Source organism: Rhincodon typus, chromosome 32, assembly GCF_021869965.1.
Source record: "Rhincodon typus isolate 14 chromosome 32, sRhiTyp1.1, whole genome shotgun sequence".
Taxonomy (NCBI): Eukaryota; Metazoa; Chordata; class Chondrichthyes; order Orectolobiformes; family Rhincodontidae; genus Rhincodon; species Rhincodon typus.
Window position 1 is genome coordinate 5,886,688 of NC_063363.1, and position 25,769 is coordinate 5,912,456.

Genomic DNA, 25,769 nt, shown 5'->3' on the forward strand with positions numbered 1-25,769 from the left:
ACAAACAAGCCCTGCACAGTGTTTCAGTAAAACAAAAGCCATGGACTGTTAGAAGAAATAGAAGGTCAGCATTTGATTATGATTTGGGCAGCAGTGACATCTTTCCAACTACAGCTATTTAAACAGCATATGCAGATCAAGCAATAAATGATCCTGAAAGGAGATCTCTTAACATATTACTTGGTTTCAGCTGAGGGATTTCATAGGATAAATATATCTGGTCTTTCAAAAGATGATTAAAAACAAGGCCCGGAGAGTACTTGAGTATATTAGCTCAATCAGAAACAGGCAGAAATCCCAAGAATTCATTGACAACTTTGATGCCAGATGCTGCAACAGAGGACGAGTATGAATTCCTTAAAGAAGAACTCGCAGACAGGCTATTCATGTTGGTAATCACTTCTACTCTAATCAAAGTCTTCTGGCAAGAACTTTTTGGCTAGCTGAAGGACCATTGATGCCCTGCTGGAAGATGATCACCAGCATCAAACCATAGTGGCAGGCCAACATCAAACATGCTTTGGGTACAGTCAACACCATTCCTAAGGTCATCAAAATGCACCAAACTGTCAAGATCTATCTTAATTGTGGTTTGTCACACCTACACAGACATTGTCTGGCATTTCCTCACATCCAGAAGCATCTGGCACCAAAGCACATTGGGCAGGCATGTGCAGAAAATCTGATTTCAAAAACCAGACTAAACCTAGGTGACCAACAAGGTGATATAACACAACCAAGCTGGCAGCACAGAAAATCATCCAAACATATACAAACATGTTAACAAAGTGAACAGCCAGAAAACTGAGAAACAACATTTAGAATGACCAAGCCTTTTGTATAGTCTACCTCACATATTGTCGAGCTGAAACGTGTATGACCATCAACACCATGTGTCCTCTGAAGGCAGGTCAACACATCTGAATGCCAGAATTGATGCAGGAATAATGCCAACATTTTTACCACTAAGTATACTAAAAGAAATGTATTCCAATATGTGGCAATCTACAGTATAACCTACTGTTTCAAATCATATAACAGATCATCAATTCTGTGCAGTGACACAATTGCATTGCAATGCCAATATGCAAGTTCAGCTGTCATCACAGTATCATGACATGTGACCTAATGGTATAAAGTTCTGAGTCTCCACCTTGCTGAGCTCTGACATGCTGAGGAAACATGGTACAATACTCCCAACTGCTTGGTTTGAACTCAAACACACAAGTGCCTGTGATTGAGGTCTACATATGTGAATATCAGGAACTGTTGTTCAAGTATATTCAATTCTTCGGTATTATGTGACCCATGTCTCATATTCATGTTATGGGAGCTAACATAAGTATCATAGTGAAATAGATGCAGATCATCAGCACATCTGATCATCTCACACCAACACTATTTAAACATTTTCTTAATCAACTTGTTCAGAAACGTTACTACACACTTCAGGAGCAGGTCGGATTTGAACCCAGACCTTCTGATCCAGAGGTAGGGACATTACCATTTTGGTATTTTTAATCAACCTGTCCATAGATGTTGTGGTATACTTCCAGAATAGGTAGGATTTGAACCCAAGCCTCTTCACTCAGAGTTAGGGACACTACTACTGTGCCACAGGGCCCTCACATTGATCCTATTAATAATTTCATCAATTTATCCTTTAATCTTGGATCTTGGTTGCAAACCAGTTAACTGGTTTCATGTTCTCATATATTGGGAATATAGAACAGTACAGCATAGGAACGGGCCAGGTGAAACTAGATCTTGGCGGCATAGCCTCAAAATAAGGGGGGAACAGATTTAGAACTTTGTTGAGGAGGATCTTCTTCATCCAAAAGGTTGTGAATCTATGGAATTCCCTGCCCACAGAAGCAGTTGAGGCTACCTCATTGAATATTTTTAAAGCAAAGATAGATAGATTTTTGAACAGTAGGGGAATTCAGGGTTATGGTGAGCAGGTAGGTAAGTGGAGCTGAGTCTACGAGAAGATCAGCTATGATCTTATTGAATGGCGGACCAGGCTTGATGGGCCAGATGGCCTACACCTGCTCCTATTTCTTACGTAATTAGCACTTCTCAGAATGATCTCCAATAACAGCAAATGAATCTGGATGGAGACTTTTATTTTGACATTTTTACTGCCATTACATAAGCTTCTGACTCACTGGATACAGTCTTACTGCTAGCAGTTCAAAGTCTCGCAGCAAAATCCAACTTAAATAAATTATTGACAATATTGACTTGGTTGTCAGAAAAAGAAGGAATTCATGAATGGATATTCTAACTGTCATGGGGAAAATGTCCCTACAGTTTTTTTGGATTATAATGGAGGACTTTATGGATGTTATTTCTACGGTATGGAGGGGTGTACCAGGTAAACAAGACATGGTTTATTTTTAAAGTGGAGGTTGATTTTTATGAAAAAAGTACAAAAATAACTTGTGGGTCTTGGAGGTTTTGTTTTGTTTCAGTGTTTATACAGTTAATCTATACAATACAACATTGTAAATTCTGGTGCACTGAAATGTGATACAAGCGAAACTCGGTAAACAAGAGAATGTTTTGTGCTTTGGGTTACTTAGTTGCATGAGAAGTAAAACAAAATAAAAGCTTGATGATATGATTTTAAATAGATCTCTTCTAGGTTAGTTGGATGTAATGTATTATCAACAACTTGCATTCATATATCATTTTTATTGAAATGAAATATCTTAAAAGGCTTTTTTTTTTAAATTCGCACACAGGATGTGGGCATCTCTGGCTTGGCCAGCATTCATTGCCCATTCCTAATTGCCCACCAAGTTAAGGATGGCAGGTTCCTTCCCTAAAAGACATTATGGAGTTTTCTTGACGATCAGCAATTGTTTTACAGTAAGTTTAGACCCTTAATTCCAGATTCCACCATGTCAGGATTTGAACCCAGATTCCCAGAGCATTTAGCTGAAGTTTCTGGATTAATAGTTTGGTGATAATACCACGAGGCCATCATCTCCTTGGGGTTACAGGTTTTATTAAACTGCTTAGCACAATATGAGGCCAGATCAAGAAAATCTTGATCGGAGCATTGGTTTTAAGAAACATCTTAAATGAGGAAATAGAGGTAGGAAGGGAGAGAGATGCGGGGAGGTAATTCCAGAGCTTTGGGTCTTGGCAGTTGAAGATCGGCACTAACACTGGGGCAGTTAAAATTTGAGAATACTCAAGATGCCAGAGTTAGAGGAGTACAGATCTCAGAGGATTGTGTGGCTGGAGGAGATTATGGAAATGGTGGGATAGCATGGCCTCGGAAGGATTTGAAAATAAGTAAGATAATTTTGTAGTCAGAGTTCAGATTAGCAGGGAACAGATTTTAATCAGCAAGGGAGACAAGAAATGGGATTTGCAACGAGTTAAATCACAGAATTGCTACTATGCAGATAAAGGCCATTTGGCCCATTGTGTCTACACCCACCCTCGAAAGAGCATCCAACCCAGACATTCCCCCCAAAACCCCATATTTGCCATGGCAAATCCACCTAGCCTGCACATCCCTACATTCCATGGGGCAATTTAGCATGGCCAATCCGCTTAACCTGCACATCTTTGGACTGTGGGAGGAAACCAGAGGACCCAGAAGAAGCTCATGCAGACACAGGGAGAACAAGCAAACTCCATACAGACAGTTGCTAAAGGTTAGAATTGAGCCTGGGTCCCTAGTGCTGTGAGGCAACAATGCTAACCACTGTGTAACTCAAAAAGAAGAGTTTTAAATAATCTTGAATTTTCAGTGGGTAAAACTGGGGATGTCATGCAGAGGTGCAATAGAATAGCTAAACCTGGATGAAACAAAGGCATGGGTGACAGTTTCAGCAACGTATAAGCTGAGGCAAGGGGCAAGTCAGGTGAATTATTGCAATTGGATATTGGAGACCTAATTAGCAATACGCATAAAAACTTGTATTGTTTGTCAACCAGAATAGCCAGTCCGCAAAATGTCTGGATCAGTTTCAGGCAGTTGCCAGGGAATGTGATGGAGTCTAGCATCAGAGGAGCAGGAAAGCTGACGTTTCGGGTCTGGACCCTTCTTCAGAAATGGGGGAGGGGAAGGGGACTCTGAAATAAATAGAGAGAGGGGGAGGTGATGATAGAAGGTGGATAGTGGAGCAGATAGGTGGAGAGAAGACGGACAAGTCAAGGAGGCGAGGATGGAGCCAGTAAAGGTGAGTGTAGGTAGGGAGTTGGGATGGGGGTTGGTCAGTGAGGATGGAGGGGCGGGTAGATGGGAGGGACGATGGACAGGTCAAGGAGGTGGGGATGAGGCTGGTAGGTGAGTGTAGGTAGGAAGTGGGGGTGGGGGTTAGTCAGTTAGGTGGGAGAAAAGATGGACAGGTCAAGGAGGTGGGGACGAGAGGGGATGAGGTCGGGGGTGGGGAGATTTTGAAGCTTGTAAAGTCCACATTGAGACCATAGGGTTGTAGGGTTCCAAGGTGGAATATGAGGTGCTGTTCCTCCGGTTTTCAGGTGGCATCGTTGTGGCACTGGAGGAGGCCCAGGATGGACATGTCGTCTAAGGAGTGGACAGAAACATTTTCTTGCTTTGAACATTCAGTGGTTTGCTCAGTTCTTCTCTTTATGTGTCGTTCTTTGTTGCACTGGGGGCTTCATGAGCAACTCTTTGTTCTTGAATACATTTGTAAATTTATTTATATGCAAGTTGGACCACAATACAGTACAATATAACATATGCTTTTGTACATACAACCAAACTTTTGCATGTCAAATACTTAAAATTAATGGTAATACAGGACTTTGTTTTTAAGTACAAGTTTTCATAAGTCGGAAGCTCGTTAAGTCAGGGACACCTATAATTCTTGCACTGACAAGGTATGTTTTGAATTTCACTTCACTAATCCTCTGAATCTGAAAAATAATTTCAATGCTAATAGCATAAAACATCAAGTTTGCATCCGTTCAGTTGTTTATAATTGATTGGAAACCAGAGGGTATGTCATCTGAGCACCTTCAGGTTATGCATAGAATCATTGGCATTAGCTTCAGGATTTCTGCAATTAACTGTGCATTACTCAAGAAATTGCTGTCAGCTGCATTGAAGTAGTCAATTCAAGATCCAGGCTATTATTTAGATTTTCTTCATGAAAACTGTTATTTCAATGTGAATTGCATTAATGATTATGGAAGCCAGATAATGAAGAGAAAGCTGTGCAAATACTTGGTGAAAATTAACAAAGGGCATGAGGAAATGAAATGACTAGAACAGATGGCATTGAAATGGAGCTTGCACCAGCAAAGATATGGTGTGTCAAATACTCACTTCCTGCATTTCTTAGACTAAACTGCTGCTTCCTGAAGCATTTTACAGTACAAAATATATTTTGTACAGACACACGCTCTCATGCAGACTAAATGCTGAAAAGGCCCAGTACAAGGACTACAGTTCACTGTCAACGTCAGAACTGTATCATAACAGAATCTATTTCTCAACTGTATTTGTTTCAGGTCTGAGGCACCTCTTTCCAAATGTAAAGAAGGAACCCATATACTACAACAGGAGAAAGGGATTAGAGAGTATAGCACCTCTGTTTATGACTGTGGAAGAAACCCCTGAACCCATTCCAGTGAAAGTCAAAGGGGAAATTCCTAATTGGTTAAGAGGAAGTCTGCTGAGAAATGGGCCTGGAAAATTTGAGTTTGGAAATGACAAGTAAGTGTGTCCTTCTGTGTATGATATTACGGAAAAGAACTATGGGTGTTCTGAAGAGGGTTGAACAGCAGTAACTAGTCATTTTCATAGGAGAACAGATTGATTGAAATGACACTGTACTGTATTGATGCACTTAGATCAATTGTGTATCACTTGGGAATTCATTGTATTCAAGTGATGAGCATTAAGTTGGTACAAACAAGGCCGGATGGTTCAGGTGGATACAGCGTGATGCCAATGACAGTGTAATTGTGTAATGGTAGTGCCTCCCCCTCTGGGCTAGAGGTCTAGGTTCAACTTACATCTAGAATTGTGTCATGACAGGTTAATTAAAATGTTTTTATGTTAATTCCAGCTATCAACCGTAATTTCCAAAATATGAAATGGATCATTTGGTTGCAGCCTATCTTAGACATTTGAAGTGAGAGTTCCCATTTCCCAGTGGAATAAAACAGCTTGTGGTGGAGTGTCATAGAATCCCTACAGGGTAGAAGCAGGCCATTCAGCCCATCAAGTGCACACTAATCCTGTGAAGGGCATCCCACCCAGACCCACCGTATAACCTTGCATTTCTCAATCCACCTTACCTATATATCTCCAGACACTACATACAGGTTAGCATGGCTAATTCACCTAGTCTGCACATCTTTTGGACTGTGAGAGGAAACCCACACAGACACAGGGAGAATGAGCAAACTTTGCACAGACAGTCATCTGAAGGTGGGATTGAACCCAGGTCCCTAGCCCTATGAGGCAGTAGTGCTAACCACTGAGCCACCATTGCTGCACCATGCTCTGGTGGATACAGTTTTCCTCTCAAATTTGACTTTGAAAATCATTTGTTGCAACTTCCAAGGATTGCAAATTAATCATGGCATGACAAGCGGAATGGGACAGCTTGAATCTTGCATGAGCCATGGGACCACAGCCTGTGTCTTAAATAGCAACAACTGCAATTATGCATATTTTAAATCAACTTGTACAGACATATTAAGACACACCTCCAAAGCAGGGGAGACTTGAACCTGGACCTTCTGGCCCAAAGGTAGGGATATCACCACTGCACCAATGAGAACCCTATAGCTTGCATTTATATAGTACCTTTAATGTAGCAATTAAAGTAACGGAAATAAGATAACTTGAAGTCACATTGAGAAAAGAAAGAGAGATCAGGAGACAGAAAGAAAGATTAAATTGTGAGAGTGCAAAAAAGGAAAACAAAAATTTTATTAGACGTATTGAAAGATCTGTAGAAATAAGACTCCTCAAATTCAGTTCATCCCTAAATAAAAGTAAAATGCTGCAGATGCTGGAGAAATAAAATGTAATAAAAACGGAGACTGCTGGAGAAACTCAGCAGGGTCTGGCAACATATGCAAAAAGACAAACAGAGTTAGCATTTTGAATCCTACGACATTATTAAATGCCAACGAATTTATTCCCTTTTTAGTCCGGAGAAGGTGAATAGCATTACAAGAACATAAACCCTACGATTAGAGTTCCTGCATTTTCTGTTTGCTGTTTTCCATCTAAATATAATGTGGCCTATCGGCTCAGCTGTGTAGATTTCTTCCTGAGGTTCGAGTGGACTTGTCTCCTGCACAGGAAAGCAACTGTCTTGGATCACAGAGTGTATCCAAGCGGTTCTTTTCTGATTCAGTTAAATGTAGTTAAATGAAGGCTGGACAACAGCAATTTGCTTAAATATGAACATTTATTGAGTAATAATAAAAGGCGAAAAAGAAAGGAACATTTATTAAGCAAATAAAAAGAATAAAAAAGAGAGGAAAGAAACAATAAGCCTCATGCCCTTCTGCCCATCGGGGACCCCTCGATTGATGGCTGGTCTGGAGGCTGAGCTTGTTCCTTGCACCATTCACGATTCTGGTCTGAGTCAAAGTCCAACAACTTGAAACGAAACTCTCTCTCTTATACAGTGTAACAAACAACAAAGCACAGAAAAAACAACTGCAGAAGACACAACTTCTGGCCAGCACAGAAAACACAGCTACAAAAAAAAAGCTGCAGTTGTTGTCTTCGGCCCATAAAGGAACGTTCACAGGACCCATTCAAGGTCATGCAGCTTGTCAAGTATCATTATTAACTTTCCCGGCCTATTTTCCCATCCCATACAATCTAGTTTCCCATGCAGTTGTCGAATATCATCATTAACTTTTAGCCCTTTGGCCCATCCTATACTGCAATCTCAATTCAAAGTCCTTGACATTGGTTGGTATCAAGGAGAGTTCATTGTTATCTGAATCGTTGCCATCCACAATGAAAGTTCCAGCGAAAGTGCATTATTTGCGCAGATTATACTTTCCGTGGTAAGGCTTCATTATTGATGATGGCCAGCATCACTGACTCAAGGTTGCCCTCCACCCATTGCCAGATGCATTTATTGACGATTAAGTTGCGTGGCTACTAAGAATGGAAAATTTGGTACACCTTTTATAGGTGACATGAAGGAAAAATTATTGGAACGATGTCACAGAGTTATATTGTTCAAAATATCTTCACTCATCATCTAAAGTTATTCCTGGCAAAAAGTGTACAGGGTGGACTATTAAAGATTGAAAACAAGTGTAAAATCTATCAAATAAAAACAGAAAGTGCTGGATCAACAGAGTTAATGTTTTGAGTCCAGTGACCCCACTTCAGAGGGGTTCTAAAGAAATGCTAACTCTGTTTCTCTCTCCACAAATGCTGCCAGATCTGCTGAGTTTCTCCAGCATTTTCTGTTTTTGATTTGCAGTTCTTTGATGTATGTTAGTGCAATGTATCAATCCGTCACACCGTCTTATAAATATACATGTTATAATACATTTACAAACAATAATTAATCAAACTACATAATATACGAGTAAGCACTATTTAATAAACGTCAGGTCTCTCTCTCTTTAGGTACAATCATTGGTTTGACGGTATGGCTTTGATGCATCACTTCAGAATTGAAGATGGTAATGTAACCTACATGAGCAAGTTTCTACGCAGTGAAACCTATCAGACCAATAGTGCAAACAACCGTATCATGGTTTCTGAGTTTGGAACTTTAGCGATGCCCGACCCTTGCAAAAACATTTTTGCAAGATTCATCAGCAAATTTGAAATGCCAAGTATGTGCCAAGCATTCAGAAATGCAGTTGTTCTTTGAAACCATGTGAGGATCAAAACTAATGTTCTAAATATTTTGTTTTTGAAGCAACTGATAACGGCAGTGTTAACTTTGCACGATACAAAGGAGATTATTATGCGACCACGGAAACTAATTTTATCCATAAAGTGAATCCCAATACCCTTGACACAGTAGAAAAGGTAAGCTTTACTTCATTGCTGTATTAGATTAAGTGTGAAGAACAAAGCTTCCACTTGGGTGTAAAAAACTAACCTTCAAAATGTTAGTATTTTTGATTTGCATGTTTGTTTATTTTTTGGGTTATTGGTACAATTATGTCAAGTGCAGAAACTTAGGAAACATAATATAATTTATGAAAAGTGTTTGATCTCCCTTGGTTAAAAGTGTGAAGGGTGCCTATTATGACTCATATATGTGACCTCAGTGCTAAATTGAACAAAGGTGATCTATTGTTTTCAACCCTTCCTGTTTTTCCACCATGTCTATCACATTTATATCAAAGTCTTAGACTATGTGGGTAATTCTCAGCTCTAGTAGAACTGGCTGTGGTGCCTTGATTACCCAACGCACTTGTCCAGATTTACTTTTCGTTGAAGTTAGTTTGCTGGAAGTGATGATTATCTTCTTTGCTGTGGTCTTCTTTTTGTGAAAGACAGATGCTATTCTTGTTTGGTGAATACTTTTGGGAAGTAATTAAAATTCACTAGGATGGCTGCAGACAGGGTCAGAGAGTGGGTAGATAGAATGTAATGTGGGAAAGTGTGAGGCTATGCACTTTGGTAGGAAGAAAAGACTATTTTCTAAATGGGAAAAGGCTTTGCAATCTGAAACACAAAGTGACTTGAGAGTCCGTGTTCAGAATTTTCTTAAAGTTAACATGCAGGTTCAGTTGGCAGTTAGGAAGGCAAATGCAATGTCAGTTTTCATTTCAAGAGGACTAGTATACAAGAGCAAGGATGTACTGCTGAGGCTGTATAAGGCTCTGGTCAGACTGCATGTGGAAAATTGTGAGCAGTTTTGGCCCCTTATCTAAGAAAGGATGTGCTGGCTTTGGATGGGTCCAGAGGAGGTTTATAAGAATGATCATAGGGATGAAGAACTTGGCATATGAGGAGCGGTTGAGGATTCTGGGTCTGTACTCAATGGAGTTTAGAGGGATGAGGAGGAGAGGAGGGATCTGATTGAAATTTACAAAATACTGAGAAGCCTGGATAGAGTGGACGCGGGAAAGATATTTTCACTAGTATTAGAGACTAGGACCTAAGGGACAGCCTCAGACTGAAAGGATGACCCTTTAAAATTGAAATGAGGAGGAATTTCTTCAGCCAGAGGCTGGTTAATCTGTGGAACCCATTGTCACAGAGGGCTGTGGAGGCCAAGTTATTGAGTGTCTTTAAGACAGAGATAGATAGGTTCTTGTTTGGTAAGGGGATCAAGGGTTATGGAGAGAAGGCAGGAGAATGAGAAACATTAAGAAACATATCAGCCATGATTGATTGGCAGAGCAGATTCAATGGGCTGAATGGCCGAATTCTGCTTTTTTATGTTATGGTCTTATAATGGTCTGGAAATCAAGCCCCACTCTCCCAGGTGTTGTTACAAATGTGGAAATTTGATTAAGCCATCAAAGGTGTCTAAAGGTTCTGGCCCAGATATCAATGGTATATAGATGAGCCTTGTATTTTATGTTCCATTTAATTAACTTAAGGCAGAGCAAGCAGCGTGCTCCATTATAAACATAGTAAATTCGTTCAAAAGTACATGACAAGCAACCAAAATGTTTTACTGTTACAACAGTAATCTTTATCAGTGAATTCATGATTTTATTGTGAGGTAGCTCTTCAACTGTGTCCTTTATGATTTTGTTGCTAGGTAGCTCTTCATCTGTGTCCTTTATGATTTTGTTGCTAGGTAGCTCTTCATCTGTGTCCTTTATGATTTTGTTGCTAGGTGGATTGGACCAAATTTATTGCAGTCAATGGAGCAACAGCCCATCCACATTACGATCCTGATGGGACAACCTACAATATGGGCAATTCATATGGAACAAATGGTAAATTTGCCCTATAACGACATAAAATCATATGTCATCTCTACAAACAATGGACAGGAATCCCTTTGGAGCTGGTCCCATTCCAACTATGTAGCTTTGTCGGAGACCCATTTTCTTGTGAGTGGGAGTCCAGTGGATTGTTTATCATTCAGACTCTTCCTGTTAGTTGACAGTGTGATGGGATCCGCACTAACATCCATGATTCTCCTTCCTGGGATGGCACAGTAAGTGCCCTTTAGAAAGACTAACTGTACACAGCCTGAATATAGTTCTATGATTGTTGCAATTTTACATTTTATGGGACAGTACATTATCTATCTGTTCACAGGTTGTCTCAGCATTGGTCCTATGCAGCTAGCTACAGTCAAACATAAAATTATTGGAACATGTAAAGACTGCCTCTTTTTAACAATTTCTCCCAGCCGATGTCCCATTAAAAGCTGCAAGAATTGGACTATTGTTTCTGCACAATTATTTCTGTCAGTTAAACTAAGTTCAGGTGGAGTATTACATCTAAAAACTTGTGCCTAGCAATTTGACTTAACAACACTCCGTTCAGGACATTCTCACACCATATATTATGGTCATTATCTCATATAAACTGCTTAATCTGACAATTTACTGTGAAGCAGTAAAGTGTTAAAATCATAGAACACAGACATTCTGTTTCTGTGAGTTTTTCAGTTCATGTGTACCTCCTCAAATTGCTCAAGATTCTAATTTTAAACTGTTCATTTTTAGTGCTTAAATATTCTCTTGTTGTTTTTCGTCAATGAGACACTGTTGTTGCCATGTTAATTTCATTGAAATTAGACAACATAACAGCCGTAGAAATACATATGTCACCTTGTGGCTTAATTTCATGTTATTACGGTATGTCAGAATCATTTGACAATGTGAGAATATTCTCTGTGCCTCAGTTCCACACTGGATACTTAAATACTGCGCCATTATTGGAATCAAAATTTTATTTCCTTTTATTTGTCAATGTGATGTGGGTGTCACTAGCTAGGCCAGTATTTAATATCAATCCCAAATTCCCGTGGAGAAGATGGTGGTGAGATAACACCGTGAGCTGCTTTAGTCCGTGCAGTGTGGGATTCTGAGAGTAACATTTTGAAGGGAATTCCAGGAATTTGACCCAGCAACAGTGAAGAAAGGCAACATTATTTCTAAGTCAGGATAGTGTGTGACTTGAAGGGGAACTTGCAGATGGTGGCGTTTCCATGTATCTACTGCCCCGTCCTTCTAGACGGTAGAGATGTCGACAGGGCCCTCAATCGGGTCCGACCCATCTCCCGCACTTCTGCCCACACCCCTTCTCTTCCCTCCCGCAACAGCGATAGGGTTCCCCTTATCCTCACCTACCATCCCACCAGCATCCACATCCAGAAGATCATCAGATGCCATTTCAGCCACCTCCAGCAAGATGCCACCACCAGACACATATTCCTCCCCCCTCCCTTGTCCGCCTTCCGCAGGGACCGTTCCCTCCGGGACACCCTGGTCCACACTTCCTTCACCCCCAACACCTCCCCACAGCCCTACGGCACCTTCCCCTGTAACCGGCGAAGGTGCAACACCTGCTCATTTACCTCCTCTCTCCCCACTATCCAAGGGCCCAAACATACCTTCCAGGTGAAGCAACACTTCACCTGCACTTCCAAGAATCTAGTCTACTGCATTCGCTGCTCACAATGTGGTCTCCTCTACATTGGGGAAACGAAGCGTAGACTTGGCAACTGCTTCACAGAACATCTACGTTCTGCTCGCAAAAAAGACCCTGAACTACCTGTTGCCTGCCACTTCAATGCACCACCCTGCTCCCTGGCCAACATCTCTGTCTCTGGCTTGCTACAGTGTTCCAGTGAAGCCCAATGCAAGCTGGAGGAACAACACCTCATTTTCCGCTTGGGGACCCTACAGTCCTCCGGACTCAATATTGAGTTCAATAATTTTAGGGTCTAAACTCTCCCATGTCCCAGCCCCCCACCCCACACATCAGGCCTTGTTACCACATAGCCCGCCATTACACACCCCCTGTTGTTAGTCACTAACAGTGCCCATTAACAACTATTCACCCAGCCTGATCATTAGCAACTCCTTTGTCTGTTCAACTGTCTTTCTCTCTCTTTGAGCTCTATCCTATCGTTTACTCCCTACCCCACCCACCTCCCTATTTTCTGCATATAAACTGACGTTTTCCCAGCCACCATCAGTTCTGAGGAATGGTCACCGGACCCGAAACGTTAACTCTGTTTTCTCCTCCACAGATGCTGCCAGACCTGCTGAGCTTTTCCAGCAACTTTGTTTTTGTTCATGGGTTTGGAAGGTACTGTCTAAGGAGCTTTGGTGAGCCACTTCAGTGCATCTTAGAGATGGCACATACTGCAGCCACTGTGCATTGGTAGTGAAGGGATTGAATGTTGAAGGTGGTCGACAGGATGCCAAGCAAGTAAGTTGCTTTGCCCTGGACAGTGTCAAGTTTCTTGAGTGTTGCAGGAACTGCATCTATTAAGGCAAGGGGGTAGTATTCCATCCTGACTTGAGCCTCTAGATGGTGGATAGGCTTGGGCAGATGGGTGCTCACTGCAGAATTCTTAGTCTCTGACATATTCCTGTAGCCACAGTATTTTTCTGTTTTTGTTTAAGTTTCAACAGCATTGTTTCTTGATAATATAAGAAAACCCCGTGCTTGACAACCTGGTAGATATTCGATAAGCAGATAGAAAATAAAGACTTTTCTTTTACTGGAGCTGAGAGGTGACTCAATAAAGTTCTTCATGAGGGGTAATGATAACATAAGTGGTAATAGGTTGTTTGCACTGATTGCTGATATGATAACAAGAGGCCAGAGGTTTAAGAGAATTGCGCAAAAAATTAAGGTGTGACTGGAAAATATCTCGTTAAACTGAGGGTGGTTTGAAGGTGAATTCTCTATCACAAACCATGTCGGTTCAATAATTCTTTCAATAATGATTGTCATTGGTGAATGAAGAATAATAAAGGTTATGGGGTGTGTACAGAATTGAGTTCGGTGACACATGCAGTTTGAAACCCAAGCAGAATTGCCAGGCCGAATGGAATATCCCGTCATTTTATATGTATGTTTTGTTTCATAGGCACGATCTATAACATCATTGCAGTTCCTCCGCAGAAGTCAGATGATGGGGAGACACTTGAAGGCGCCAGAATTGTTTGTGGCATTACACCAGTGGACAGCATGAAGCCTTCTTACTACCACAGCTTTGGTTTGACATAACTACTTAGTACTAGCATAGATTGTGACTTGACTTGTAAATTTTCCTCCGACAAAGACCAAATGAAACACACATCAAAGGACAACATACAACTCTATCCATTTCTGAAGAAGGTCTAGACCCAAAACGTCAGCCTTCCTGCTCCTCTGATGCTGCTTGGCCTGCTGTGTTCATCCAGCCCTACACCTTGTTATCTTTATCAAAGGAGTACCTTTTTTTGGCTTTTTTTTAATATTCTAAGGAATGTTTGGATGATGATATATTCCCTTAGAATGACCTACAGCTGCAAAAACCAAAGACACTTCTTACTCATGTCGGACATCATTTATGTACTTTGAGGTACTGAGAGGGTCTGATAACTGAACAGACCCTTCTTAAGACTTTGGATGGTGGTCTTTCCCCACTGAGCCTTGGTAGCACCTTCCCATAACTTTAATGTGTCCCTCAGCACGGGGTCCTGGACCATGGAATGTGCCAGTCTGCAGCACTCAGTATAGGTCAACTCTTTGCCCTGGAAGACCAACAAGTTTCGGGCAGACTAAAGAGCATCTTTCACTGAGTTGATGGTCTTCCAGTTGTAGTCAATGTTTGTCTCAGTGTGTGTCCCAGGAAACAGCCTGTAGAGCATAGAGTCCTGCATCGCATAGCTGTGTGGGACGAACCTTGCATCTGTCTCCAAACCTTCTTTGCAAAGGGGTTGGCTGGTTTGTGATGTAGCAAAACACCACCAGCATAGGTTCTGTTCCCTCACCAGGCTGAGGATACCACAAAGTTCTCAAATTCACTCCCCACCTGCGATGTGCTGACCCTCAGTTTAAACATACCACCAGTCGTCTCTCTCTTGTGGGGCTACTTTTCTTACTTACTAGTTTTACGAAATTCACACATACAAAAATGGTAAAATTATGAATGGATGCATTGGACTCTATAAAAATATGCTAATGATGATGAATTTTTCCATGACAGGAATGTCCAAGAACTATATCATCTTTGTTGAGCAACCGCTGAAAATAAATGTACTGAAAATTCTTACATCCAAGTTCAGGGGCAAAAGTTTGAGCCATGCACTAAACTGGGAGCCAGAACTTAACACTGTCATCCATGTGGCTAATAAACACTCAGGAGAGGTAATTCACTGCCATTACTGCACTACCTTTGAAGATTGTTTTCAATACACAAGTTGCAATGTTTGCAGTTACTTGAAGTGACCCTTTCAACTTTTTTGAGATTTCACATGTGTGCCTGATCAACAGCAAGAAAGCTGCGTTTATGTTCTGGGTAAAGTTAGTCAGTGTGACAAAACAAACATGTGCCAGTATACACCGCCACGTATCCCGCATATCCTGTTATCCACCCTGTTATTGACAGGAAGCTGCACACAGGGACTAAATAGTTTACCACTGGAAGGAGGAAAAGCCTGAGCAGGCAGGGGACTCTGTGCTTTTGCATGTTTTCTGTGTGTTAAACCAAAAGCAACATTAGGCCACGCCTTTGAATAAGTCATCCAGCTGTTGTTTTAGCTGGATAATGACAAATTATGTAAGAGAAACAAAACTATTAAGGAGATGGCCATGGAACTCAATTGATGGTTGTAAATACACACCTCAGTTTAAAGAATGAGTGATCCAAATGAAAAGTATCCCAGTTTGATTGCTGGTCTTTGCTGAGATAGCTAACCTCAGTCAAGCCATGTTTGATAGAGCAGTGTAGTCTGTGTGACAGGCTGTTGTTGAGCCCAAAGGAACAGATCTGGCTTCACAAATATCAGTCTTAAACTTACTCAATGGACTTAGCTGGGAGCATTCAGGTACCACTGAGTGTAGTATCCATGGTGAATAAAAACCAAAAGAATTGTGGATGCTGTAACTCAGAAACAAAAACAGAAATAGCTGGAAAAGCTCAGCAGGTCTGGCAACATCTGTGGAGAGAAATCAGAGTTAACATTTCAGGTAGAGTGAGCCTTCCTCAGAACTGATGTTAGCTAGGAAAATGTTGGCTTTTAAACAGAAGATAGAGTGGGGGGAGGGGGTAAGGAGTAAACTATATGTGGGAATAGAGCCCAGAGAGAGGATAGTTGGATAGACAAAGGAGTGGATAACAATCTGGCTAGAAGGGTGAATAGCTGTTAATGGGGACTGTTAGTGCCTGACAATGGGCTCTGTGTAATGGCAGACTATGTGATAACAAGACCAACATCCTGCAAACATCTCTGTCTCAGGCTTGTTGCAGTGCTCCAGCGAATCTCAGTGCATTTTCCGCTTGGGGACCCTGGAGCCCTCTGGACTCAATATCAAGTTCAATAATTTTAGGGCTTGAGCTCTCCCATGTCCTTATCCATGGTCAACCGTTGTGCTCAGTAAGCAGTTAAAATTGCATCAAAGTCCTATTGGCGCATATTTAAATTAATTCATTCGGCTCATAGTTAAGTTAAACAACGGCCTTTGAAACTCTTCAGGTGTGGTGACCATCAGGTTAAACCTCTTTCTCTCTCTCCCTTTCTCTCTCTCGGTCTGTCACTTTTTCACGAAAAAGCAGCCCAATGGTCGTTAAGACTTTAAATTTATTCTCGCCGAGAACACCATAGCATTAAAATGGACGTGGAATGGGAAGTGAGCAGAGAGTGCGCTGATCGAATTTTAAATTCCCATGTTGACCACTTTCTGAGAGTTAAAATTCCCCTGAATGTGCTCAACAATCCTGTCTTGAAAAGAGGTATGAGAAAAGTGTTGACAACATTTTATTCACCTTCCCAGTCAGGCCTGATTAAGTGGTGGGGTGCAGGATGTGTGATTAAAGAGATACAAGGAAACGTAATTCTAAAAATGGGATGCTAGGGTCATACAGTTAACAAAGGAAGAAGCTGTAGGTTTACTAACTGCACAGTCATAAGATCATTCTGTTTTGTAAACATCTGCTCCTTCACATTAATGATTTATCAGCCTTTCATTCATTGTTGGAATTAACAATTTATGATGCTTTCAAAACAAGGATAAGGGAAGAATAAACATGGTTTGGTATTCTGCAATAATGAAATATATTCATGAATAAATTTATAAATTTAAAATTAGTTTTGACATTGGGTTTTTGAGCCAAATAGCTCTTCCATATATTTAAACATGTTCATATTCCTTTACAGATGGTTCCCTTCAAGTATTACAGCAAAGCCTTCAGTACATTCCATCATATTAATGCATTTGAAGATGATGGCTTTATTGTTCTCGATCTCTGCAGCTTTGACAATGGCAATGTTATAAATAACATAACTCTACAAAATTTGCGTCAGTCTGGAGAAGCATTGGATGAGGTGATAAATAAATGATCTTTTATAGTTTTGGTGCATCAGTGGTTCCTTGTGCTGCACAGTCTTTGGCATTGGATAGATTGTGGGTTCAGCATCAATATTCCTTTGTTACCAAACACTACACATTACAGAAATATTCTAACAGATCCTTATTATTTGTAGAGATACAAGTTATACATTTGCCTTGTAAAACGGAAACAAAACTAAATTATATCTTGGTGACAGAAGGAGTTTTGTGCTCATATTTTCTTTTTGCCAGGAGAAGTGGTTAGTGTAAAATGTTGTTGCATCATTACCTTGGTGTATTGATGCCTTGAGTGATGAGTCCCATTTCAGTTGGGTTATTCATGTTTGTGAATGTGGGTGCTTCATGCTTTTCGTGGTGCGAGGCAATTCAGTGTAAGAAGTTAGATGCAGCAAAATATTAACCATACTGGTAAAGTTTGCCTTTCCATCCTTTTGGCAACTAAATCATACATGGCAGAAGGTATCTGAAGAGAGTGTTGATATGTAATTAACAGTATCTAGAATATAAAATAAATGTGAAAGAAGAATGTCACTTCCTTATCAAATCAATACATATGTAGATTTTTAAATGTGTTCATTTTGTGGGATGTGGGCTTTGTTGGCTGGGCCAGCATTTATTGCCTGTCCCTAGTTGCCCTTGAGAAGGTGGAGGTGAGCTGCCTTTTTAAACCTCTGCAGTCCACCTGCTGTGGGTTGACCCAAAATGCCATTAGGGAGGGAATTCCAGAATTTTGACCCAGCAACAGTGAAGGAACGGTGATATATTTCCAAATCGGGATGATGAGTCGCTTGTAGGGGAACTTGAAGGGGGTGATGTTCTCATGTATCTGCTGCCCTTGTCCTTCTAGATGGAAGTAGTTGTCGGTTTGGAACGTGCTTTCTGAGGATCTTTAGTGAATTTCTACAGTGCATTTTGTAGTGCCTTGTGAGTGTAGTGCCAATCAAGCGGGCCGCTTTGTCCTGGATGGTGTCAAGCTTCTTGAGTGTTGTTGGGGCTGCACTCATCCAGGCAAGTGGAGATTGTTCCATCACACTCCTGACTTGTGCCTTGTAGATGGTGGACAGGCTTTGGGAAGTCAGGAGGTAAATTACTCACCTCAGTATTCCTTGCTTCTGACCTGCTCTATAGCCACTGTGTTTATGTGGTGAGTCCAGTTGAGTTTTTGATCAACGATCACTCCCAGGATGTTGATAGAGGGGATTCAGTGATGGTAACACATTGAATGTCAAGGGGTAGTAGTCAGGTTGTCTCTTATTCGTGATGGTCATAGTCTGGCATTTGTGTGGCATGAATGACACGAATCTGGATATTGTCCAAATCTTGTTGCATTTGGACACGGACTGCTTCAGTGTCTGAGGAGTCGCAAATTGTGCTGAACATTGTGCAATCATCGGTGAACATCCCCACTTCAGACCTTATGATGGAGGGAAGATCATTGATGAAGCAGCTGAAGATGGTTGTGCCTGGGATACTACCCTGAGGAACTCCTGCACAGATGTCCTGGAGCTGAAATGACTGACCTCCAACAACCACGACCATCTTCCTATGTGTTAGGGTATGACTCTAACCACCAGAGAGTTTGCCCCCTGTTACCCATTGATTCCAATTTTGCTTGGGTTCCTTGATGCCACACTCAGTCGAATATCGCCTTGATGTGAAGGGCTGTCAGCATTACCTCACCTCTGGAATTCAGCTCTTCTGTCCATGTTTGAACCAAGGCTGTAATGAGATCAGGAGCTGAGTGGCCCTGGCAGAACCCAAACTGGACGTCACTGAGCAGGTTATTGCTGAGCAGGTACTGCTTGATAGCACTGTTGATGACACCTTCCATCACTTTACTGATGATCGAGAGGAGACTGATGGGGCGGTAATTGGCCAGGTTGGATTGTCCTGCTTTTTATGTACAGGGCATACTTGGGCAATTTTCCACATTGTCGGGTAGATGCAAGTATTGTAACTGGACTGGAACAGCTTGGCTAGGGGTGTGGCAAGTTCTGGAGCACAAGTCTTTAGTACGTTTGCTGGAATGTTGTCAGGGCCTGTGGCCTTTGCAGTATTCAGTGTCTCCAACCGTTTCTTGATATCACATGGAGTGAATCAAATTAACTGAAGAATTGTATCTGTAATGCTGAGGATCACTGGAGGAGGTCGAGGTGGATCATCCACTCGGTACTTCTGGCTGAAGATTGCTGCAAAAGTTTTAGCCTTATCTTTTGCATTGATGCGCTGGGCTCTTCTATCATTGAAGATGGGGATATTTGTGGAGCCTCCAACATTCACGACTGGATGTGGCAGGACTGCAGAACTTAGATCTTATCCATTGGTTGTGAGATTGCTTAGCTCTGTCTAACACTTGCTGCTTGTACTGTTTGGCATGCAAGTGGTCCTGTTTTGTGGCTTCACCAGGTTAATACCTCATCTTCAGATATGCCAGGTGCTGCTCCTGGCACGTCCTCCTGCACTCTCCATTCAACCAGGGTTGATCCCCTGGCTTGATGGTAGTGGTTGAGTGGGGGATATGCCTGTGAGACAGCTCTCCCAATTTTGACAGTAGCCCCCAGATGTTAGCAGGACTTTGCAGGGTCGACAAAGATGTTTCTGCAGTTGTCTTTTCTGATGCCTAGGTAGATGCCAGGTGATCCATCCAGTTTCATTTCTTTGAGAATTTGTAACAATTGGTACAACTGAATTGCTTGCTAGGCCATTTCAAATGGCAATTCAGAGAGTCAACTACATTGCTGTGGGTCTGGAGTTACATGTAGACCAGGCCAGGTAAGGATGGCAGATTTCCTTCACTGAAGGACATTAGTGAACCAGATAGGTTTTTCTGACAATCGACAATGATTTCATGGTCATCAGTAGACTCTTAATTACAATTTTTTAAATATTAAATTAAAATTTCACCATCTGGCATGGTAGGATTCGAACCTGGGTCCCCAGAACATTATCTGGGTCTCTGGATTAATAGTCTGGTGATAATAACACTAGGTCATCATCTATAAATGACTAGCTCAGAGATAGTAAGAACTGCCGATGCTGGAGTCAGAGATAACACAGTGTGGTGCTGGAGGAACACAGCAAGCCAGGCAGCATCAGAGGAGCAGGAATGTCAACACATTTCTGAAGAAGGATCCCGACCTGAAACATCAACTTTCCTGCTCCTCTGATGCTGCCTGGCCTGCTGTGTTCATCCAGCTCCACACTGTTTTACCTATAAATGATTATCTGGCTGCCATCTGGTTAAACAAATAATGAACATACATATGTGAGTGATGTGCACAGAATGCCCAATGACAGAGTAACACAAAAATAGCAGCTCTCTTGTGTCTCAGTGTTACCATTCCGTATCATTAAGGATGATTCTTATAACAAAAATTGATAATTGTCAAATACAACATTTTTAATCCAGTTAGTAACAATGTGGTGTCCGTATGCCTGGATTGGGAGGCCCAGGTTCAAGTCCCACCTGCTCCAGAGGTGTGTAATAATTTCTCTGAACAGGTTGATTAGAAAAATAGTTTAAATAAAAAAAGCAAATTGCATTATTCCCTTTCATTGCCAATCTGCAGTGTCTCTTCTTGGATATTATCTGAGGTTGAACCAGACTATTCAGAATCTTGGCATCCTATTTGACCATGGGATGAGCTTCCAAGTCCATTTCGGATCAATCAGGACTGCCAGATGACCTCTCTGTAACATCATCCATCCCTAATTGTGCCTTAGCTCATTTCCTCATCCATACTTTTCTCACCCCCTGGCCTTGAGTATTTCAATCAGCCTCCCACCTTGCACCCTCTGTAAACCTGAGCTTATTGAAACTCTTCTCCTTGTATCCTCACTCACATGAAATCCCTTTCACCCATTTCTTGCGCTTGCTAGCCCACATTGACCTCCAGCTTGTCAAAGATGTCTGTTTTAAAATTCTCATCTTTGTTTTTAAATCCCTTCAACTCTCCCTGCCGTCTGCAGCCCTAAATGTTCTGAGAATTCTGTGCTCCCCCAATTCTGACCCATCTGCACATCTCCAGTTTTCACCTTTCCACCATTGGCAGCAGTGCTTACAGCTGCCTAGCTCTTAGCCCTGGAAATCCCTTGCTTCTTCACCTCTGTCCAGTAAGAAACATCTTGAAACCTATATCTTTGACAAAAGCGTTTTACCACCTGTCCCAAAACTTTTCAGATTTTACTTAATAACATTGTTGTGAGGTAATATTAAATGTTTTACTATGCTAAGAATATTATGTAAATACAAGTTGTTGTTACGTTTTCAATCAGTTCTAGCTTACACAGTGGAATGTAAATTTTTCTCTTTGTAATTGCTCTTGTAAAGGTTGAATTCTTGATGTTACTCCCATACAAACAAAGGACTGAATTTTACTAAATTGGTTGTTGCACACTTGAAAACCACAGACTGGTGTGGGAAAAAGAAGTGGGGAGTTAGGATTATAGTTGAGATCAAGGCACGTTATTGTGCAGTATTGTGCTACGCTTTGCATTCTTATGTTCCATGTCCTAGTTTTGGGAGTATTTACGGTAGAACGGGTGTGATGTGTAAATGGGTGTGACTGCCATTTCTACTTAGGGCAGAAATTATTCAGCAAAGAAATCCGAAAAATTGAGTTATTCCCTACTGTTGCTGCTTTATGTTTTCAGAATATGACCAGGGAAATATGAAAAATTAGGAAAAATGAAAAAAATATTGATGGAAGGACTGTCTCATGCCAAAACAAGGAATGTCATTCATGTGTCTGACAGATACATAACAACTCTTGACTAACCATACCAACCACGTGGATCCTGAAAGACCACAGGGTAACTTTAACTCATAGAGGTGGTATGAAACTACATTGTTAAACAAGCTGCCTATTATACGTAAAAATGAGACAGAACTGTGGATACCAAAGATTAGAAACAAGAACAGAAATTGCCGGAGAAATTCAACAAATCTGGCAGTAGCCTCTGGAGAAAAAGCAGAGTTAACATTTTGATTCCAGTGACCCATTTTCAGTGTTTTGAGGAAGGGTCACTAGAACTGAAATATTAGTTCTGTTTTCTCTCTCAACAGATGCTGCCAGACTGGTTTTGTGTGCACTATACATCCTACACAATATTTCTTTCACAGGCATTTATTGCTAACTTTTATCTCCCTCCTTAATGTGAGTCTGTGACTAATCAATTCTACTACATTTTAGGTCTACAACACTTTACCAAAAGGCTTTCCACGTAGATTTGTCTTGCCTTTGAATATCAACTCTGACACACCTATTGATCAGAACCTCAACACTTTGACATACAGCAATGCAGTTGTATTCAGAAAGGCTGATGGAAAGGTATATTCACTATTGGTTATCTATTCAGTTTTATTCAAAACACTTTTCATTTTGGTCAGCGCACTTATGTAATGAGATACAAATTTAAATATATGTGTTAACAATGTGAAATATATTTTTTAATTTCCTGTGTTTGAAACAGTGTTACAATACATGGACAATATAGAAATGACATAAACACAAAATTACTTTTTCACTGATCAACCTAAAACCAATAAAAGCTCTCTCAGTACTTGCTCAATAAATTGTGAATAAAATTGAACAAAATCATTTTTATTGTGGTTCAGCTGTATGATATTATCAACTAAAAAGTTGAGGTTTCTAAAGATGTAATTTTGTTTGTAAGTTTTGAATCCTCAATTTTATTCTCTAGGAAAGAAAACATTGAATTCAATTAAATTAGTAGCTTCACAAGTGAAAACCACAGTAGGAAGTGAAAGTGCAGTCAGGATTATCTGCTAGTTAGGCACATTAGACACATCTGCTAGTTTAGGCCACATTATTGAGCAGTGTAATGCCATGTTACGTAGTACTGTCTTCATTTTGGTATTAGTTAAGGTGGACAATCTGACAAGGTCTACACACTGAAACACTCTCTTTACAAATGTTGATTTACTTGAAGGACATTTTAGACATATCTTTATTTGTTCTGAGCTTCTTTGGTACCAAATAATTTGTGGAAAATGGCAGTGCCATGTTTAATGGAGACATTTAAAAAGATAAGGCAAACATAATGAGTAGTTTTTTTCTTTGTTGTAGATTTGGTGTGAGTTTGAGAACCTCCATGATGATGATTTCTTCGATGAAGGTGGAATGGAGTTTCCACAAATTAACTATGCGAAGTATAACACGAAGAAATACAAATTTTTGTATGGATGTGGAGCAAACAATATGATGGTAGATTCTCTTATAAAGATGGATGTAGAAACCAAGAAATTTAAGGTATAAACCTTTGACTGGAATTTATTTTTGTAATAAGTGCTGCCTATCTTATGTTATTGCAAATGCCTTTGAAAGGAACATATTTGCTCATTAGAAAATTAATGATAGTTGAGTACAAGACAAAGGAGAATTAAAGAGGGATAATGACAGAGTTAGATGAGGTAAAGTGGGAGGAGGCTTGTGTAGGACATAAGTACCAGTGTAGATTTAATGGGTTAAACAGCCTGTTTGTTTTTTGTAAGTTAAATGGAACTCTCTGTCCCCAGCTGTCATGAAAATATTGAATTAGAATATCAAGGTATTTCTTGAGTGTTGTGTTCCAAATTTACTCTTTCTATCTATCAAGTCATTGTTTTCAAGTAGCACATTTTCTAGAGCAAAATGTTTCTCAATGCATACAGTTTTGACTTCCCATCAAGTATAGCTCTTTTACAAATATATTCTTTGATGCTAGTTACTTTTAAAAGTAGTCCAGCCTTTATTTTAAATTGTTTTCCTGATCTTAGCTAGCTCACATGTAAATTTTTCTCTTCCTTGAGGCACATGCCCCCAGCACAGATCCTCCTCAAAAGTCTATTCTGACCTTTTCTGTCTTTAAACTTTCATCTCCTCTCAACTTTCATTTGAACCTCTAATCAGATTTTCACTTCACAACTCAACAGCACCAATATAATTCATACCAAGGTCATGAAGGACATTCTCCGCAGCTATGCCTTTGGCGTGGATGGTGTTATGAGTCCAAATTGTCATACTACTGGACAAGTAAGATCTTAGAATGAAAGCTGGCTTGATAAGATTTTTTAAAAATTTAGTTAATGTATTTGTCAGTCACTGAAACATAGTCACACAAGGCTACAGACTTTCTTTAGCAACAGTAGTTTATTAGACAAAAGAAAACAAGCCAAGCTATCTAGACATTGAACACAGTTAGCAAGATCTTTAAACTACAGCAAAACACGGTTTTAATCTGAGGTTGTAGACTTGCTCGCCAAGCCGGTGTGTGTGATTACAGATGTTCCAGCTTCAGCGGAGGCGCACTGATGATGTTACCTAGCAGGGTGACGAAACATCTGTAATCAAACACACCGGCTCGGCGAGCAGGTCGACAAACTCATCCACAACCTAAGCTACAAATCTTCTCAAAAACGTTAAAGTTTTAACCTGTTATTTGATGTTATTCATAGATAGAGTCAAATCCAGCGAAATGATATCTTTATTTCAAATCTTGAATTTCTACTTAACAGATTCTTCCCAGTTTGTGTCCTGTGAAATGTGAAGTTTTCTTACATGCGAACTCACAAATTGAGAGCTTAAACTTTCTCAGAGTCTAATCAAACACTCCTGATTTTGCACAAACTAAACCTTTCTACTGAGGTAACTGTGTTTCCCTGACCTGCTGTAAAAAAAGAACCTCCTTATTAGGACAGAAACTATACTCGCTTCTGACCTCAATTGAGTCTCCTCTGAATTGCTGTAAAATCTTTCAATCTTAGCCTTTCAAAATTCAAATGAATCCTTGATTTTACTGAGCTGAAAGCAAGCTAATGGTTTTCAGTGTTCAATCTTCAGTTGTAAGCCTCCATTGTACAGACATCTTATTCCATTGATTCTCCAGGGTCTCCTTGTTGTCTGACACATATTGGGTTAGGGCATTTTTCTTGAAGGACTGGCTGATCTAGGCTTTATTTTTAAAAAACACAATGTTCATTAGGGTAACAAACACCATCCTGAAATCCAGACCCTAAAAACGTAATCTATACAAATCACACATTTTAAATCACATTAAGAACAATCTATCTCAACTAAAAAAAAACCAAAAGAACTGCGGATGCTGTAAATCAGGAACAAAAACAGAAGTTGCTGGAAAAGCTCAGCAGGCCTGACAGCATCTGTGAAGAGAAAATCAGAGTTCATGTTTCGGATCCGGCGATCCTTCCTCAGAACTGGGGTTCCTCAGAAACGTTAACTCTGATTTTCTCTTCACAGATGCTGCCAGACCTGCTGAGCTTTTCCAG

At 40.5% G+C, this 25,769-nt stretch overlaps 1 protein-coding gene across 1 annotated transcript in view; it reads left to right on the forward strand.

Annotated features, from left to right (window-relative positions):
* Positions 1 to 1,942: 1,942 nt before the first annotated feature.
* The window catches only part of LOC109938812 (carotenoid-cleaving dioxygenase, mitochondrial), a 28,772-nt gene continuing 4,945 nt past the window's right edge, over positions 1,943 to 25,769 (forward strand). Inside the window, exons 1-10 of the mRNA XM_020537141.2 lie at positions 1,943 to 2,377; positions 5,500 to 5,704; positions 8,609 to 8,820; positions 8,907 to 9,019; positions 10,791 to 10,893; positions 14,016 to 14,144; positions 15,120 to 15,280; positions 17,290 to 17,457; positions 22,675 to 22,812; positions 23,572 to 23,754. Of these exons, the coding sequence (XP_020392730.1) occupies positions 2,275 to 2,377; positions 5,500 to 5,704; positions 8,609 to 8,820; positions 8,907 to 9,019; positions 10,791 to 10,893; positions 14,016 to 14,144; positions 15,120 to 15,280; positions 17,290 to 17,457; positions 22,675 to 22,812; positions 23,572 to 23,754 (1,515 nt within the window). The 5' untranslated portion in view covers positions 1,943 to 2,274. The remainder of the gene's footprint in view (positions 2,378 to 5,499; positions 5,705 to 8,608; positions 8,821 to 8,906; positions 9,020 to 10,790; positions 10,894 to 14,015; positions 14,145 to 15,119; positions 15,281 to 17,289; positions 17,458 to 22,674; positions 22,813 to 23,571; positions 23,755 to 25,769) is intronic.